This window comes from Trachurus japonicus, chromosome 1 (genome assembly GCF_045865225.1).
Source record: "Trachurus japonicus isolate A0001 chromosome 1, Traja_1.0".
NCBI lineage: Eukaryota > Metazoa > Chordata > Actinopteri > Carangiformes > Carangidae > Trachurus > Trachurus japonicus.
This window is the reverse complement of record NC_140907.1, coordinates 5,202,829-5,223,114: the sequence shown is the minus strand read 5'-3', so window position 1 is coordinate 5,223,114 and position 20,286 is coordinate 5,202,829. Positions and strand designations below refer to the sequence as shown.

Sequence of the window (20,286 nt, the reverse complement as noted above, 5' to 3'; positions counted from 1 at the left end):
TTCAATATATTTACATATTCACTTTCCTATATATGGTTTATTGTTGATTGCTCTGCTGATTACAGTGGAGTTAGCTGGTGCGTTTGATCATCATTTCTGCAGTCTACTCTGGAACCGGTTTCACAAAAATCCTTTAGACTGGATGCTGGTTCTCTAATGTCGTAATTTTGCCTCTCAATGATTTTGATGCGGCTTGCATCTCATAAATGACTGTTTAGCTTACATTACAGTAGACGTAACTGACAAACTGTTGTGTAACTAACTGTGACAACAAAGCTAATGTTAGCTGAAACGTCATCAGTGCTCTTTACAAAATAGCAAAAATAGCAAATTATGAAAATGCTATTCACACAAGTAGCCTATCATTTAGCATAGTCAGATATTTTCCACTCTTTCTAAATTTTGCTGCAATGAGTGCCGCTTAAACTGAAACTTCTCCAAATACGGAGACCAAACAAACACCTACGATAAGAAAAGTTAGCCTGGGTCTGCCCTAGTTCGAATCCCGCATTGGGCGGCCCTTTACTGCATGTCATTCCCCCTCTCTCTGCTCCCCCTTCCTGTTTCTCTCGATACTATCCAATAAAGGCATAAAAAGCCCAAAAATATACTTAAAAAATAAAGTAAAATAAAAAAGATAGTCTCATTCTCCTTTAAAACAGACTTTTTGGCAAATTGTGATATCGCACAATCCTCCAGTGACTCCCTGTAGCCCTTGATTGGACAGTGCTATGTCTCCTAGCAACCAATTTACAGATTACTAAACTCATACCCAACTAAGACCTTGCTTAGGTTTTACCAGTACAACTTGATTTAGTAACCTAACAAATGTAGTCACAAAGAAATTGTGGGGAACGTAGGCAAGAATTCATGTTCACAGCAATGAAGAACTGGTGTAACACAAATAGGCCTACTGACGAGTTAGCAGAGGAGTCCTCCCACATTAAGAAGACACAACAGCTCTACTACACAAACTGCACTGCATTGGTATTTGTTGAAACTGAGGTTCTTGTATTTTTGTACTCATCGCTGAAATTTCCCACTCAAATATTCTTGTGATCACTGTGTGTGTTTGCTCAGTAACTCAGTAACGTGTTAGTTAAAAAAAAACAAGAGATTTCTTTCTCTATGTCAACGACAATGACAAAGTCTAAGCCACACATAAGTCCGTCTTTGTGAAACCGGACCCTGATCTGGCGGCGCATAGGCCAGAGCACATCATGACTAGTTCATGTTTGAAAATATTACGTGCATGTCTATGTCATCTTTCATCTGAGGCACTGAGCAACACAAAATCAACCACCTGCTGATCTACAAGCCGACAAGGTCCAAGGGTTAGACATCTCTCACCTCTCAGACATGTAGGGGAATGATCAGCGTATTGTTTTGACCGCCCATCAAAGGTCGTGAAGCCGGAACCAGATTATATACAGAACTACTACTATGGCAGAAGTAAAACAGAATCCCAACCATCCACTACAGTATCTGGGAATTAGTTACATAAATCTTGTCCACATCTGAAATGTTGTTCAGTTCACCATGCTGTCTATGGTGTTGGTGCAAACATGCACCCACAACTTTGCACTTCCCAGACCAAAAGTGTCAAACTGAAATTGAGTTTAACAAAAAAAGAAAAAAAAAGAAAAGAAAAAGAGATCGATTTCAAAATGTGCATAAAGGTCAGCATAAAAAAACAGTTTAAAGACATCTTGCACAGTTTATTATAAAAATTGCAAAGTGCTTGGTAATTGAAAGTAAAAAAACACCTACATGACTGTTCTGAAGCTCTGCATCTTCAAATTTTAGTCTGCTTTTTCCCTCCAACATTTGTGCTCTGTCTGGTAGAAAATCCTTGTTGTCCAGGAAATCCGATCTTGTTTCTGTGTCTCATTTATGGACCAGAGCAGTCGTAGAGGTTCCAGAGGGAAGAGAGGTGTGTGTGTGTGTGTGTGTGTGTGTGTGTGTGTGTTGTTTCACATGAGATGAAAAGTAAAATGTACTCTATACCATGCATGCATTTTTATATGATTACTTGAGTTACATGTAGATACAAAACGTCTCTGTGTATATTTGTGTGTTGTTAGCAGTCGTCATCCTCAAAGTGTGTTTTCTGCAGAACCTTTACGTGACGCTCATAGATCTTGAGGGCGGGGCCGAGCCTGATTGACAGGCCAGTCAAAACATCGTTACGCTGCATGAGGAGGAGAGACTTGCCATCGATTTCCTAATGAAAAGAGCAAAGCAATGTGGGTTGGTAGACGTGGGTTAAAGGTTAAACTGTTATTAGAACATTTCTTTTTTTTATCCTATCTGTGCTGCCCTCTTGTGGTTCTTATTGGAGATGACTGTCTCACCTGGGTCCTGAAGGCAGCAGCCTGCTCAGGGAAACCTGCCGCTGTGAAATAACTGACCACATCAGACACTGTCCAGTCCACTGGGCTCCCACCGGCCCCCTCAGACTTCATTAACCTAGAAATATGAGGAAGAGGACAGTTGGCCCATGGACTCATTATATAAGCTGCAGGATTACAGTAGTATGCTCGTACTTGTACAACAGTGCTGATGGAATAGATTTGTCTAATTTCAAGGACATTGATTTTCTTCTTCTTCTTCATGTTTTCGTTATTGTTGGTTGATGAGGATGGGAGCACAGGGATCTAACTTGTGATTTGAATGATCAATGAAAGGGTTATCACTGACTGCACCACAGAGAAAACGTGAAATGCTTGATGGAGATTTAGTGGATGTTGAGATGAAACTTAGTCTCACAGGCCCAGACAACAGTCCTGCCAAAGAATTCCTATCCTGTGCTCTGTACTCATGTACATTAAATATACATTAAACAGTGACAATGAGACAGAATACTTTAGTACTTAAAGGGACAACAAGGAGTTTTGGAAAAGCGAAGTGTTTTCACACTACATTTATAAGCCTCCGCGCGCACCGTGAAATTCTTTGACCGGCACAAGACAGACTCATGTTTTCATTCAAAATTAAAGTCAGAGGTTGGAAGACGATCATATCAAGCGATGTCACAGATTTTTACTAAATCAGACAACTGTGGGACAATGACAAGGAGCATGAGCAAACAAAACTGTAAAATTCAAAGGTGCAGGACAACATTCGGTCAATCATCCCTTTCAGTGCTGGGTACACACCTATGGAATTCTTTACCACCAGAAATCAAATCCGAAACAGAATTAAAGATGTTTAGTGCTAGAGCTAAACATTGGCTTAAGCAGCAGCAGAAATGTGAACACTAACTTGTGCAATTTTTTAATCTAAATTTTGTAGCTGTGTTTATTTATTCATGATACCTATTCACTGTATTATTCACTGTATTTGTATTATTGCACTTATTGTATTCAGTATCTTTTATCCTTCTTTAGCCTGACCAGGGACAAGACTGCAAATTAGCTGAAGCTAGACGTCTTGTATGCATCACATTTTTCATTCTTTGTGGCAATGTTGTATGTATCGTCCCTGTTAAATAAACATTAAAATAAAAAATAAATATACCGTCGTAGTTCCGACCATAAACGGTGATTCTGCGGCGTTATTATCTTGACTCGCCGGTCAGCGTCCGCGAAACCGAAAGTAAGGAAACGCTGGTCGGCTCGCCCAGCATTTCCACCACTAATAATAACAAAATAACGATAGAGACAAAACGATATATTTATCGAAAATGGGCCCATTAACAAGTGTGGGTAACGTAGATTCATCCACATTAATATGAGACTTTTTTATTGTTGTGGAATTTTTCGTTCTGCCGCTGGAGAAACTCCTCGTTTTCCCCTTTAAGTACACATACACAGAGCCGTTAGTACCGTGGCCCTGAGAGATCAATACACTGCAACCTAAGGAAACAAATTGTGTTGCAAATTCAGAAAACACCTTTATCAATTTGACAACTCATGCCCTGCAAAAATAAAATAAAAAACACAACACATGCAAATAAACAAATGCACTGCAAAGTCCATACAATAGTCCTTGAAAATGGTCAACAGAAAAACCAAGACAATGACTAAATAAACAAAGTGACCTGAGTTAAAGTGAACACATGTTTTACAGTATATAACTGAGGCTGAAGTCAGAAAATCCTGCCAACACAAGTCAGCAGCTCAGGTCAGGCAAAGCATCTCCAACAAATCTACCATAAACTGGACTACTTCAGATTTACAACCAAATATTCATCATTGTGATTCTATTCATGTTCATCCTAATCAGTCCAATAGCTAAACCTTGTGAGTGGGCTACAAGGCTGTATACAATATTACTTTACATTACAGCCACAATTCAAATGAACTATTTCTTGTGAAATAATTCTACTTTACTTAAAGCAGAAGTAAGCAGAATGTTTTTGTTAATATAAGTCTTAAATAGTTTTTCAAAGGAGGTTAAATCGAAAGCAACTGGACTTAGTTATTTGTCTAGGAAGACGTTTCACCTCTCATCCAAGAGGCTTCATCAGTTCATGTACGCAACTGACCAGGCTGGGACTGGTCCAACTATCTGGTGTGGAGAATCACTATTTAACCTCTTGTGTGGGCGTTCACAAGGGTGATGATGTCACTGGTTGAGGGATGGTTTCTCTACCATCCCTCAACAGGGGAGGTGCCCTCAGACACCACCTATCTCCAATTTACAATGCTGCCCTTTCATCCCTTCCCAGGAGATTCAACAATCTAGCCTCAAAGAACAACCACTGTTCACAAGTGGCAAGTGACTCCAACGACTGTCGTTATAACACAATAGGGCACTAACGAAGTCGAAACCAACTTTCCATCAAAGGCAGTCATTTAAACGACTGTCGTTGGCACTTGGAGCACAAAAGGGAACCAGTGACATCATCACCCTTGTGAACGCCCACACAAGAGGTTAAATAGTGAGTCTCCACACCAGATAGTTGGACCAGTCCCAGCCTGGTCAGTTGCATACATGAACTGATGAAGCCTCTTGGATGAGAGGTGAAACGTCTTCCTAGACAAATAACTAAGTCCAGTTGCTTTCGATTTAACCTCCTTTGAAATACTATGACCTGGGCAAATGAGAATATGCACCGGCGTCTTAAATAGTTATATCCTCCGACAGCAATCACTTATATAGAGTGTTTGGTCTGAAACTCGGGTCTGTCAGTCACTCTGCTCTGCTGTAAGCCGAGGAGAAAACTTTCCTTGTATCCTACAACCTTTATCCAATGAGGAGAGAGAACTGCATAAAGGGGCGGTCCTCTCTTGTGCAGCCAAGGGATGCGCGTGAATGTGGTGACGTAGGGACGAGGACCAATAGATCCATGACGAGGGCGAGGGCTGCTAACTCCATCGGCTGACAAGAAGTTAGCCAAAACCACCAGATCGCTTACTTCTGCTTTAACTAATATCATACAAGTCGATTATGCATTTAGTACAGTAATATCCCTCTCTGATCCACCAACCAAAAAAATAAAAACCACAGTAGGAATCATAGATTTGTGGTTTTATATCAAGCATCTATCAACTGGTTCACATTAAACATGATCGAAAGCTTTCTCTTTATCTCATGTCATGTTTTCATCAGTTTTCAAGCCCACTGTGCTGAATAGATTGGACTTAAAGGGACAACGAGGAGTTTTGGAAAAGCGAAGCGTTTTCACACTACATTTATGAGCCTCCACGCGCACCGTAGAATTCTTCGACCGGCGCAAGACAGACTCATGTTTTCATTCATCAATAATTAAAGTCAGAGGTTCAAAGAGGTTCAGTTACCGTCATAGTTCTGACCATAAACGGCAATACGGCGGCGTTATTCTCATGAGTGTCCGCGAAACCGAAAGTAAGGAAACGTTGGTCGGCTCGACCAGCATTTCCGCCATTTGGCTAATTAAAATAACAAAATAACGATAGAGACAAAACAATATATTTATCGAAAATGGAGCCATTAACAAGTGTGGGTAGCGTAGATTCATCCACATTAATGTGAGACTTTTTTATAACCAAATAGAAACTCCTCGTTGTCCCTTTAACGGTAAATCTACAAGAAAGATGATGAATTTAAAACTAAGCAAAGAAGCCTGTGGGTCAGCTTGTCTCCAGTATGTCTGCTGTACTCACCCTTCACTGCTAACTCCTTCATTTATCCCTCTGTCTTCAGGCAGGCTGGAGTCTCTGGGGGAGGCAGTGGGTGTGAGCAGGCAGGACGACACGCCAACCTCCGTCTTACACTCCAAGTCTGTAAGGGGAAAAAATTAAGCACGGCGTATTTCCCTGTTATTTCTGCAAACCACCAAACACAAACATGCACAGATAGACACATATTTTGAGATGATAAGTAGAGCAGAACTCACTGTTAAAGCCCGAGGAAGTGTGGTTGATTCTGTCATGCTGCAGTTGATTCTGTGTGGAGAGAGGAGACGGGGTCGAACAAAGATGCACATACAGTGAAAACTAGAATTCTCTCCTCATCTGCCCGTCATGACTTTCAGTATTGTATTCAGTATTGTTTTTACAGAACATTGTGACGTCACAGATAAGTTGACCTTTGACCACCTGTATATGAAATGTCAAGACTTCATTTTATTCTTATAGGCATTTTATTCAAACTGTGCCATCATTTGTATATTAAAGAGGAACTATGCAGGATTTTTACCTTAATTAAACAGCTTCAGAGTAATTGTGGTGGTTTACTAAGAGACCTAGCATCTCTTGGCTGAAAACCAACTTTGCAAGCAGCACCACGACACAAGCACCACGACACAAACATGCCCCATAACCCGTAATCTCTGGTTTATGACAGATTAGACTAGACAAATATACACGGCCGTAACACTGTATATGATATACAACGTTATGTACCGCTCTACTGATTGCTTTCTCACCAGCTACATTGAAAAGAGATGCACATGGCTGGGAGGAGGGTTAGCAAAACAGAGGTAAAGCCACCGGACTTGCTTAGTTTTATGAGGTCACCGTAACCTTGACCTTTGACCACCACATTCTTATCAGTTCATACCTCAAAGTGAGTGTTAATGCAGCCAGATGTGTTGACATCCTGTATGGGTGTTTCTGATAAATGACATTGTCAAGAATGTGAGACCGACACGACCTTGATCTTTGATCTTGACCATTAAATCCTCGTCAGTTCATTTTTGACTGCTGGCGGATGTTTCTGCTGAATTTGAATAAAGTCCCTGAAAGTGTTATTGACACTAAACTAAAAACTAAAACAAAACACAACTCTGCCCACACCAGTACGCTTCTTTATAAAAGAATAGACAAGCCCAGCATTCACAAGCCCATCGCCATGACTTTGACTGTTAACCACCAAAATCTTATCAGTTCATCTTCTGATCCAGGTGAATATTTGTTTATTTATTTATTTCTAAGTGCAAATGTTCCTGGAAGCGTTATAGTTGTACTTCCGAGTTGGAGACGCCCTGAAGTCGAATCTCTGACTCAGAAAGATGAATCCCACAAGCCCCAACATAAGAATTCAAGATGGCTTCTACTCACGTCAATGGTAGTAAACGCTCTGCAATTTTACAGTTTATTTTATTTCTCTCGTAATTCATAATTCTCATTAAAGTCACCCATTTACATAGTCCTGTTCAGTCCTTGTCCCTGGACATTTTCCTACGCTGTTTGTATGTGTAAAAAACTCCTCAGCTGTTGTCATCAAAATAGTATTGCTAGCAATGGCTAGCAGTGGCTACCAGTTTGTTTTGGTGCAGCACGTACATCTTTTTGTTGTACGTTATATATTTATTTTGTTGTATTTATTGTAAATTTCTCCGTGTGTTTTTTTTTTTTACTTGGAGGCGAGGTAATTCCGAGCTTCGACTTCAGACTTCCAACTAAAATGGATAGCACCATTACCGAGGACAAGAATGGGACTCAAATATGTATGACTGGACCTAATGAGCAAGACAAAAAAGACGCTATCAATCACCTGGAAGAAGTCAGGGCTGAAACTACTTGTGGATAGTGCTGAAGGTATCGTGCTGAAACCATCAGAAGGTCACAACCTCCAGCTAAAGGGAAGGGATGAGAGGAGCTGGCTTCATGACAAAACTGCAACATCACATTACAGCCATCTGCTGCTGTAGTGATGAGCGAGGTAGGAAGTGGACTGGCGGGGGAGCAAAGTTTGACACAAGCTAATGAGTCGTATCAGGCAGCGAGCTAAAATCTGTCCTAACCTGTACTCCACTAAAATCTGTAATTCACCGACTTGTTCTGCTCCTCTCCCTGAGAAGATAAAACATACCCCCCATGGAGATAAATGTCGAATGCATCCTCGCTAGTAAAGAAACAAACAAACAAAACAAGACTAATCCGTAGCTGTGTTTGAAATCAGCTCCTCTATAATTCTGTACGTGACCATATTTTCCCCTATCACTGGCAGATATAGTGTCTCATGACTGTTGAATGAATGTCTGAGATAAGAAGGATGGCATTGTGGCATCTTAATAAAGAGCAGTGCACATTTTATGGTCATCTCTTGATATACTAGTGTAGGTGCAGTAGTTTGTTGTTAGCCTAAAGCAGAGAAACAGAGAGGCTAACAGAGGTAAGCTCACTTCTTTTTAACTCCACATCCCCACACTCCTTACAATTTATTTTCAAACTTGTAGTCCTCAGCCCCAACCAACACGTAGCAAGAACTCTTATGAAGTGCAGTGTTAAATCACCTGAATTCCCTGCTTAACATGATACAATACGGGAGCGGGTGGTAGGCTATAGAAATATTTGAAAAAGAAAGAAGAAAAATGCATTTATTCAGCTGATCTTTTGGTTTCATTTCAAGGTTTTAGTTGTGTTTTCATCAGTGTTTTCCTGTTTTACACATGTGTACAGTATGCAGGTAAATAGATGTATCACTGTGTTAAGGCTGATTATCCGTTGGCTCAGGCTGAAGTTGAGTAGAGCTAAGATGCATCTATATGTGGTCATTAAAAGGACATGAACCAACACAACTATAAAAGGTGCAGCCCTCCCTCTCTGACAGGTACATGTACAACAACACTAACACAAAACGGCCAGAGCAGGCCTGTCACAATTATTACACAACTGCCTGATTGCAATTATTTGAGCTGGCCGCAATAATTTTGCATAATTGTTCATTTGGTTTCCATGCATCTGTATAAAAACAGCTTGATGAAACTAACAGAAATGTCATATTTTCATCACTATTTCCTTGCCATTTTCCACTCTTTGAAGATTGAATGGTGCTCTTTTAATGACATCATCACGTTGTGCCCTCTTCTTCTGCTATGGCTTATGACACATGAGTGGAGCGCCACTAACTGTTTATCTCCAGGCGCTTCATTTCTAATATTTGACAAGTGCATTTCGATGAGCTTCTATTGACATTAGCATCATGGATTCAGTTGCAATGCCGAAAGTAAAAACAGAAATGCAGTTTTAATTTTTACATTCCACTGTTTAATCCAATAAATGGCTCTTCTTCTTCATAAGGTGTGTGTATTTAACCTTGCTTAGGCTTATATTTAAATAGTGGCAAAAAATGATCAGAAACAGAAATTTAAATCATTAATCACAATTATTTGTATGGCAATTAAAGGAGCTATATGTAAAACTGTGGACAAAACTGTTGCAGTCAAATGTAAAATACTGCAGCACGTAGAATGTGTATTGTAGAAGAGAAACACACATTTCAGGACCACTGACTCTGATTGTCAACCCCTTATAGGCTCAATACAATGCTGTGAAGTATTTGCCCCCTCCCTGATTTCCTACTTCTTGCATATTTGTCACTGTTGTTTAATAATGTCCCAGTAGGCTGAGAGATCTCAAACAGCAACACATCATCTAATTCATCTAAATCTACCATTCTGGAAAGTGTTACAAAGACATTTCTGCTTTGGGACTCCAGTAAACCATGGTGAGATCCTTTATCCACTAATGGAGAAAGCTAAGCTTAGAACAGTGGTGAAAACCTTCCCTAAATGGCTGCCCTACCAAAATACTATAAAAAATATATACAGTATATAAAATGAACATTTTAATGCGACAAATCTGCAAGAAAGTCAGAAATCCGGAAGGGGGCAAATACTTTTTCACTGCACTTCATTTAAAGGGACAACGGGGAAAAATTCTGCGACAATAAAAAAGTCTCATATTAATGTGGATAAATCTACGTTACCCACACTTGTTAATGGGCCCATTTTCGATGAATGTATCGTTTTGTCTCTATCGTTATTTTGTTATTATTAGTGGTGGCGAAAATGCTGGGCGAGCCGACGAGCGTTTCCTTACTTCCGGTTTTGTGGCGAGTCATGAGAATAACGCAGCCGAATCGCCGTTTATGGTCGGAACTACGACGGTATGTGATCGTCTTCGAACCTCTGACTTTAATTCTTGATGAATGAAAACATGAGTACGTCTTGCGCCGGTCAAAGAATTTCACGGTGCGCGCGGAGGCTCATAAATGTAGTGTGAAAACACTTCGCTTTTCCAAAACTCCTTGTTGTCCCTTTAATGGAGAGGGAACAATACCTGTTCTCAGCTGTAAAAGCTAAATGTAATCATAGCGTACTGTGTATTCCAGCTTTGTAGACTCACTCACACACTCCCTACGCCGCCGGAGCCACGACGATGTAGTAACAGAAGAAAATGACCCGGATAAAGCTGTATGCACTGGGAAAAAACAGATTATTGTGCAGAAAGCTAGGTGTGTCCAGCCACTATGGCATCTGTCCTCAAACTCTTCTCTGTCTTCTCCATTTTTCAAACACATCTATCCTATGGAGATCCTGGTTTTGTTTCTGCTTTTGTCAATACGTTCGTTGTCATAGCGAGGTCTTTTAATTTTAGTAACGTAAAACATAATCCACAATTCCTGTAGCTGCAGCTCAGTGGTAACTGGCAACCTGGATGTCAAAATGCTGACTACTGACTTTGTTATTGGGAGATAGCAACAGGAGGCGCAACGGGCTAAAACACAAAATCAAAACATAAACGTGATTTGCGCGCTGCAAATAAGATTTTTAAATATTCTGGCTGTACTATTGTTGTCAGTTAGACCAGGATTTCAAATTAACATGATTGTGTACCTACACACACTGTCCTCAGAACAGGTCTGTTAAGTAGTTAAGTAGTGTCTGAGAATCGTTCGTCTTGGTTTTTGGTTCATGTGTTCATTTTTAGCGATGAGATCACTTTCTTGCACTCTGCACTGAACTCTGTGTAGAGTTGCTGTGAATGAGAAAGTGATTTCAGAAACACAACCACCGTATAATTCTAACAGAAAGGATGTTATAACTTGTTACAGGGGTTGAAGGAGAGGCGTTTCTAATAACACCTGTGAAGACTTTGCCCTGACAGTGAGCCAGCATAAACAACCAATCAGGACCTTGAAACTGAGGCAGCTAAATGGAATTCAGCTGTAAAATATTGACTTGTTGTGTGTGGTGAGGAGACTGCTTCTTGGGTTCGAGTGGACCAACGCAATGGGTTGTCAGTTAAAACAAGTCACAAACCAGTTGGATCCAGTTTACTCATTTATTACTCATCCTATCATTTACACCTGTGTTTATTACCTACACTAATGTTTCGGAGGAAAATGTTTATTGTACATATCATAGGATGCATGTGCCATAAATGTTTCAAATTATACTGTAATTTTTCCATTTGCTATTCATTTCTGCGTATCGCTGCTCATTCTAACTACTGATTCTTCTTCAATTTATTCCACATGGCAACTGTTGCTGCTGCGGCCTCTGTCAGAGATGTGAAATGCATCAATGTGTGAACTGTACAAGTCACCAGGGGCTCAGAACAGCATAGAAATGTGTTCTGAACTGCAAGCAGGATGAATCAGGGTTGTGTGTTAAATGTGTTCAGAAATGGCCGTTTGTCCTGTTTGTCGCGCCTCCTTCTATGAGTTTCCACGAGTTGTCGCACGAGTTTACAAAGTAAGGAAAACGAATTTCATTGGTCGTTATTGAGCGGGCGGGATATTCAATGTTTGGGGCGAGACCGAGCTCGGTGTGTGTGTGTGTGTGTGTGTGTGTCTCAGATGTTTGATTGACGGATGACGGATCCAATATCAGTGGCTGATGAATCGTGAGCAGTGTGACGCATAATTAGTGCGCCTGCATTATCCAATGTGAAAAAAAGCTAACCCACTTTCATCCTGGATTTACTCTAAAATAGAATTTTGCACAAAGTTTGGGCTACATCGTCTGATAGATGAGTTATTACACTAATCTTAAGACCCATAGTGGAATCAAATTCATTTTTCTTTTCTGTATAGCTTTAAGATTAGGCAACATGGACATTTGAGAATGAAAATGTCACTGATAAACAATGATGTTCTGCACTTCACTGATATATAAGAGTCAACAACACAAACTGGCAAATGTTGCCTGAAAAAAGTGAATATATGATAGAAAACAGGTGAAAGAAGGAACTATGTCAAGACCTTCAAAAAAGCATCCACAAGCTCACCACACAGCTCACTGATGCAGATTGAAAGTATGTAGGTGAATGAGGTTCTTGTTCCTGTTTGCTCTCACCACAAGGGGTGCAGTAAACTCACAACCGGAATTAAAAGTAATCCAAGTGTCTGACTGCAACAATGACTAACCCTCTCCTAATATAATAAAATTATGACATTTTTGCATATACATCAACCAAGGTTCACTTTTAGTCACTTTGTGATCTGAATTATAAATTTTCCTGAACACCAGCGTACAGAAACTCAAGTTTTACATTTCTGCATCACTACATTTCAGGGGGAAATATAATAACACTTCTTTGACAGTGACTAGTCACAGTCTCACTTAAAGACCCCCTCCCATGAAAATCGTGTTTTTCGTGCTTTTCACATGTTCCTGTGGCATTTTTCTTGTGTTAGAGCACATATCAGCAGAAAAGGAAGTGCAAAGTTGCATTTCTGAGTTTTTCTGCCTTCAAATTGCTGTGAACCAATGGCAGACGCAAACTGGCAGTTTCAGGGAGACTGGAGTTGACGTGTCACAGCTCCAGGGGAGGGCACTAGTGCTACAAGCTCCCGCCCCGCTCTGCATCTGGCTCAGAGGTGAAAGGCTTGGCAGCTCGGTGTAGCTGTCAAGGTATAACAGATATAGCTCACCTGGTAGAGCAGCTTGCACCATGAGCAAGGACTATGCTCCAGTCTGGGATCAAATCCCAGTGTGGAGTTTTACGCTAAACGCGCTGAATCTGTAATTGTACAATGTACAGCTGTCAGCGAGCGGGAAGTGGCTGGGCGGGTGCAGAGCAGCGCAGTCTCCGCCCACCCTCCAGAGGTGCATTGCTAATGTGCATTGCTAATGAGCTGGTTTTAAAATGACCAAAAAGGGTCGCGGGAGGGGGACTTTAAGATGTATAAGTCAAATAGAACATAAAATTGACCAACTACAGTCTGAGTAGCATTCTGCCATCACTTGTTCTCATCAGTCATAATAATCCAGTAACATCCATCCATCCTATTGTGTGTCTTCATCAGTGAACTAGGGAGCCAATCCCAGCTGACGTAGCTACACCTGTAAAGGGCTGACATATGGAGACAAACAACACACACACAGAACACACTAATACACAGGGGAACATGCAAACTCTAACAGAAGTTTTTTGCTGAGAGGCAACAGTGCTAGCCTCAGTACCTTTCTGCCACCCCCACGGTTCCGACATAATCTTTTTTTGTAAAGTGATGGTATTAAGGAATCTTTACGATCAATTAATTGTGGTGTTTAATACCACGATTAATTGTGAAAACAAGTTAATTGTGACATCCCTAGCCCCCACCCTAGCTGGGGTTGGCTCCAGCCCCTGCACCGACCCTGCACAAATGAGCAGTGGATGGACGGATATTCACTTGACTGATCCAGATCCCAAAAAATCTACGAATGAATAAAAAGTAAATCATAGTAGTGACACTTTCAATGAGGTGAAGGATCTCAACAATTCATCAGCTCACTGGTAAAGGAACTGAGATACAGGGCAATGTTTTGAGAGCCTCTTTTCAAAATAAGAGAGGCCAAACTAGAAAATTTCCTCTCGGGAAATTTTAAATGGGCCACGGGAGCTACTGCGGGTTGTGCCATCTCTGTCAACATGGGAATCAAACCCACGATCTTAAGGTCAAGACAGAGCTGATCAGACAGACACATGATCATCTTTCTATAAGCACTGATATGGAGGAGCTGTAACCACATTAGGTTACCTGTGTGTGTGTGTGTGTGTGTGTGTGTGTGTGTGTGTGTGTGTGTGTGTGTGTGTGTGTGTGTGTGTGTGTGTGTGTGTGTGTGACTGTAATCACATGAAGCTGGCTCTAGAGTCTGTGTGTGTGTGTGTGACTGACTTGTCACATAGTTAGTTAGTAGCTGCATCCTGTGTCAGTCTGATTTAGCTGTGTCTGTGTTTATAAACATTTAAACGAGCGCCAGGTGGATTGTTTATGAAGTTAACGAGCCCTGGCCTGAGGATCAAAGAGGTTACCACGGCGATAGGGGCCCCCGCAGGCTGAGACAGACAGAAACGTGGAGAAAAACAGCCATTTTCTGCCTCTAAACCGGCCTCACAATTAGGCTTAGCATGACAAAACGGTAACTCCTATCAGAACAAAACACAGATCAACGTTGCTCTAAGGACTTACTGAAAATTTCGGTACGATTTGGTGTTTCTACAGTAAATATTTTGGCGACGCTGGCAGTTTTAAAACATCAGGCCGTTCTGCTCCTCTCAGAAAATATTTGTATTGGACTCAATGAGGAGCAGGGACAGACGTGGCCGCACTCAGAGGCTGATTCTGTAAGTTCTGTAAGTCTCTCTGATATTTTGAGCACATGACATGAGAGATAACAAGTTTGTCTTACAAATTCTGAAAAAATTATGTCTGTAGAGTGTAAATTGTGGCCGTGGTGGCAATTTATCCAGAAAAAATACAGAATGTTTCTTCACTCTCTCCCACTCTAACCGATGATGTCACGCACTCTGACACGAACATTCCATGCAATACACACCCATTATAAACTCATAATTTCTCCAAAAATGATCATGGTCATTGATCAGGGATTGATCAAAAACTATAATGACCTATCAAAACGTGGAGTAATACGACAATACACAAGACTTGTGTCTACTGTTTAAAGTTTAAATGGAGTCTCTAGGTGAAAGTATGCCTGAGCAGTAGACTTTTGTTAAACTCCAATGATTGGTCTTTTTCGCTCTTTTTTTTTCGCCCGTCCCATTGACTTACATGCAAAATTTTTGCGCAGTTTTTCGCGACTACGTCGCGAAAAATTCGTAAACTGTTGAGAAAAGTAATAGCACAGCGATCCCGATCAGGACGCACGTTTTGATATATAATATGTCCTGCAACTCTTCGAGTTGCAGGACTAGTAGCACATCGAAAATCGGCCGGAAGTGGAAAAATAATAATAATAATAAGAAAAAATCCACACAATAACAGTAGTGCCCGGGCTTCGCCCGGGCACTGGTCCCTGCAGCTATTTCATAGCTGTTGGGACCAGTGCCCGGTGCGATTGCCCGTGGCCCTAATTAGCAAAGATAGGAAACGAGGGGAAATTGGAAATCAGTGATCGCACTTCCTAAGGGTCTGGATTACACCCATGGTAACACCCTGTACTTGAGTACATACAGTTTTGATAATGCATCAGGACATAAACATGCTTGCACTTACTTGTGCCGCCTTATAGGGCTGAGCTGGAAGGACAGCTCTCTCCTCCGAGTGTGGACTGTTACACTGTGACAGTGGAACTCCCTGAACAGGTGGGGACGGTGTCCGGGTGAGTGAATCCACCCCTGAAAGGTCAGCACCCACAGGAATATGTTTATGAACAACAATTAGAGAATGAATAAACAACCTCCAGAACTAAAAGGAAATCACTATATTTGTACTAATAAAGGTGGTTATAATAGCAGCCTAAATGTCTAAATTAAGACTGAAGATGGCCCATAGAAGAGGAAAGTGGATCTTTGTGAAAGTATGTTGTTTTGATATTCCGGACACACTGTAATGGACTATATGTGTTTAACTGTGTAGCTACATGTATCCATGCACACCTTTGCCACCATGCTGCTGCTGCTGCTGCTGGAGATGGGGGCTCTCCTGCTTTGATGCTGTCTGGATCTCAGCATCTTCTGTGGTTTTCTCAATGAGCTCTGGTTCAGTTGTCATGGCTACCGGGGATAGTCCTCCCTCCTCACCAGAACTCCGGGGATCATCCTTCTCCTCCTCCTCTTCCTCATTCTCATCCCGTACTACTTCTTCCTCCTCTTCCTCTACTTCTTCACCGCCTGTTTCCATCGGCTGGTCGGTCTGGGCGGGAGGGGGGGGCGTTGGCTGCAATGACATAGAAACTTCTATCAAAAAAAATAACAACAATACAGAAAAAAAACAAACAAAAATGTCCGCGCTGAAAATGGGTGGGAGCAAAGTGGTGGTCAAGCAGCAGCAGCTTCATCCTCGGAGATGAGTGTGCATGCAGGACTGAGTTTGATCCGAGTTCTCGGCCAGGATTGTGGCCCGTGGTCCAGATGTGAATGAACTGCTGTGCTTCTCCGGGATCAAAAACAAACAAACTCCCACTTGGACATGACAGACACGCCGATAGCAGAGATAACGATAACCCCATAAGCCAACTCCAGTATGCACCCACAGGGGCAGAAGAGAGGGAGGAGAGCGCGCTGTCAGAAATGATACAAAGGATTTAATGAGGCATGAAACGGGAGAGATGCTTGGATCGCGAGGAGAAACAAAACCACTGGGTTTAAATGGTGCCTAAACACACGCACGCACACAATGTGCCCTGCATGAGCAAACACGACGCTCGGCCGCGACGGAGCAGAGAGCGGCAGCGGCGGCGGCCGCGACGGAGCAGAGAGCGGCAGCGGCGGCGGCAGCGGCGGCGGCGGCAGCGGCAGCGGCACGTCTCAAGTTTAAAGACAGACACCGCCTAGCGCTCGCGACAGGCCCAGACAGCGCGCGCTCTGTTCCGCACGGGTAAAGTTCCTGAGAGAGAAATCAAATGTTATTGACCCGGGATAGACCCGGGATAGTGATGTGACAACAACGAGACGAGAAGGCTGCTCGTGCTCGCGCCATGCAGAGACGCTCTTTTCGGTGAGCGCGCGCTCATCCCGAGAGCCGCGGGGAAGCCGCTCCGGCTGTCTGCTCCTGTAACCCGCACACACACACACACACACACACACACACACACACACACACACACACACACACACACACACACACTACATTATCTACCGAGGCTGTTGGGAACAAACGCCAACAGGCACGCTCGCATCCCACTGACATTTAACCGACAAAGAGAAATGGCCCAAAACACTTTTGCATTGTGAATAATGGAGGTTTAACATGAAACTATATTTTTGGTGAGAGAAGCCGAGCGCGTGTGTGGCTTAAACCCGCGATCATTAATTTATCAGCAATTGCCATCGAGTCGACGGTGTTCCTCGCGGCTCTGTGACCTGGACGTGTTGGAACTGCTAAGTTCAACATTGCCCACCTTCTTCCCCGGCTGCTTGTCCTGCACTGCGCTCTTCACAAGTCTGTCCGCGGACGCATTCTTGGGCTCGCGCGGCTCCTCCGCCTCCCTCCCCCTCAGAGGGAGAGTGATGTTCCCGCAGCGGCTCCTGCGCAGCCTGCCTCGCGCCACCTCTCTCTCCATCACCACTTTGACTTTGCCTCGGGTCAGCTTCTCATCCGACAGCCGGTCCTGGCTGCTCAGGTAGCCCAGGATCTCCTTCAGCCCCAGCGGCTTGGTGTGGCCTCTGGCCGCGGCGGAGGAGCCCCCCCCTCCTCCTCCTCCTCCTCCTCCTCCTCCTCGGAGTCTTCTCTCGGACAGGCTGCGAACAGAAGCCACCAGTCTGTCGCCCAGGTCGGAGTTGGCGTGGTTCCCCGCTGTTTTGGTGCCTCCTCCGACTCGAAGTTTGGGCTTGAGGGGCTCAGTCTGCTTCTGAGGAGGAGGAGGAGGAGGAGGAGGAGGAGGAGGAGGAGGAAGGCTGCTGACGCTCCCGGAGCAAGTTTTGTTGTGGGTGTCAGCTCCGGACGGAGCGGACTCCTTTCCTCCGCGAAGTGCATGTGTTTTGTTGGGCGCCGTCTTGCTGCCATCACCGGCGTCGTGTGCGCTCGTTCTGTGACCGAGCCCGGGCGCCGGGCACCCCCCCGCGCCCTGCTGTCCTAATCCCTTGTCTCTCGGTGCACTTGCTTTCTCCTCTTTACAGCCGCTCCCGGCAGCGCAGCCCGTTGTTGCGCCACCGCTGAGGCTGAGGCAGCCGTTTCCGCTACTCCGGCTGGCGGCAGGCGGCAGCTTCTCGCCAGCGGTGCTGCTGGCTGATGTTGGAGTGTGGGGATCGGGGCTGGGCTCCGAGTTCTCCTCTCCCTCCTCTCCCTCCTCCTGGTCTGTGAAGCTGTGCGCACTGTCGCCGTTGTTGTTCAGATGGTCATGTTTGGTCCGCTCCCTCGCTGCCTCCGCGCCGCCGCTGCCGCTGCCGCCTCCAGTCGCTGTAAACTCACTCTTCTTTCTGCTTTTCCGCTGCACCTTCGCCGCGTTCCGGTACGATATGGACCCTTTGTAGCTAACTTTGAGCACCGTCTGCTCTTGAATCAGTTTTTCCAGTTCTGTCCTGGTTCGGTCCGGGTCTGACCCGTGTCGTCTCCGGACCATTCGACAGATCCTCTCCAGATCCGGACGGGCTTTCCTCGACCGGAGAGAGTCGATTGTTTCCAGGATCCAGTCTCGGTACTTATTGGGCTCGGACATCTTCTCCTGCTGGCGCGGATGGGCTTTGGCCCGAGTGCGTCTCTTCCTCTGTTGTTTCACAAGTGACGCTGCTGTGTCAAAGCTGGGAAGCCAGAGTGCGATCCCCGGCAGGAGAATGAGGACGGAAGCCTGGCTGGTATACGCTTGCGTTCGTTGGCCACATTGTGCGCTTAAGGTAGACTGAAGATGGCGCCTAGGTCTCCGACACAGACGCAAATGTAGTGGCATTTAAGGTGGAATTGGCTTCGCTCGTAGCGCATCGCAGATGTTCTTTGTTCGCGGTCTCGACCCGATCACCGCTCACTTGATAACACTCCCTTTTAACCAGGACTGAGCCGCGTGCACAGTCCGGACAAGCTGTGTTTGTGTGTTAGTGTCGTGTTTTGAAGCCTTGTTGACGAAGCAGAACCCAACCCAACAGATGGGTGGATGTTCGGCTCCACTCCGCGTCAGGACGTGGATGTGATGGATGTCGGAGCACCAACAACATTACCTATAGCTTCCTTCACTATTCTTCAACTTGCAGCCGCTCGAGCAGCAGATGACCATGACCACACACACATAGCTACATACTACACACGCCCAGGAAGCACACACAAGTCCTGTACAATTTTACCAGTAAAACTTTATTGGAATGATACTCATGTTGCAAAATATTACACTTCGTGTTTTTGTCACTGTTTCCGTGACTTTAGACGCTTCCCTTTGCAGTGTGTATGTGTGTGTATGTGTGTGTGTATGGCGGGGTTTAACATGGTTTTACATTGGGGTCTCATTTCCCTAAAAAGTGCGACAGTATGAACCAGCATTGTGCCTGCATCGAGAGGAAGTTGTGTCACTGCAAAAACATCGAGGAGACACAGAATAATATTGTATAACTTCAAACAGTTTGTCCATGATGATATAGTCAACATTAAACTTGACATGGAGGAAATACAGCGAATGTGAAGTCTCAACAAGTGGTTTACAAGTACATAATAATAATAATAATTAATAATAATAATAAATTGAATCATCATATTCATAAATTAGACCAGAACAACCAATAAGCCTGCTGTTGGCTTATGGTTCCAACATTAGATCGATCAGTGAAAGGAGTTCTTCTTTCAGCTGCTTCACCTCTGTATGATAGAGCTGGAGCCGGTGTTCAGCCATTGAGCAATGAGTATGAAAAGTAGTGAAAAAGAAGGAGGGTAATACTGGGAGGTGGATGGACCCTTTGTTTAAATCCCCCAGGTTCACTATGGCAACTGGTGTTGTAATTTGCTTACTTGTAACTTTGTTTGGGAGTATGTCATATTTAAGCACCAGCTGACATTATGAATGGCCTAAAGATGGATCCAGCTTCATTGTGTGATTTTCAAGCTTTGCTTTGTAGGGATCCCGTTACATTACACATAATTGTTACAAGTGCGACTACATACCATGTGTTACACTTTTTTTTAAATCTCTGGATGTACACTGTACTATTCTGGGAACATTTACCATGCTTTGCACATTAATCTTATAATACATTTTCT

The 20,286-nt window shown here is 43.5% G+C and overlaps 1 protein-coding gene across 1 annotated transcript; it reads right to left on the bottom strand.

Moving 5' to 3' along the window:
* Positions 1-2,055: 2,055 nt before the first annotated feature.
* On the bottom strand, positions 2,056-18,865 carry samd1b (sterile alpha motif domain containing 1b). The gene is made up of 7 exons (XM_085797550.1): positions 17,510-18,865; positions 16,047-16,326; positions 15,664-15,785; positions 6,323-6,371; positions 6,090-6,207; positions 2,355-2,469; positions 2,056-2,224 (listed from the first exon to the last, which is right to left on the bottom strand). The coding sequence occupies exons 1-7, from the start codon at positions 18,764-18,766 to the stop codon at positions 2,081-2,083; spliced, it is 2,085 nt and encodes a 694-aa protein (XP_085653676.1). The 5' UTR covers positions 18,767-18,865; the 3' UTR covers positions 2,056-2,080.
* Between the last annotated feature and the right edge of the window lie 1,421 nt (positions 18,866-20,286).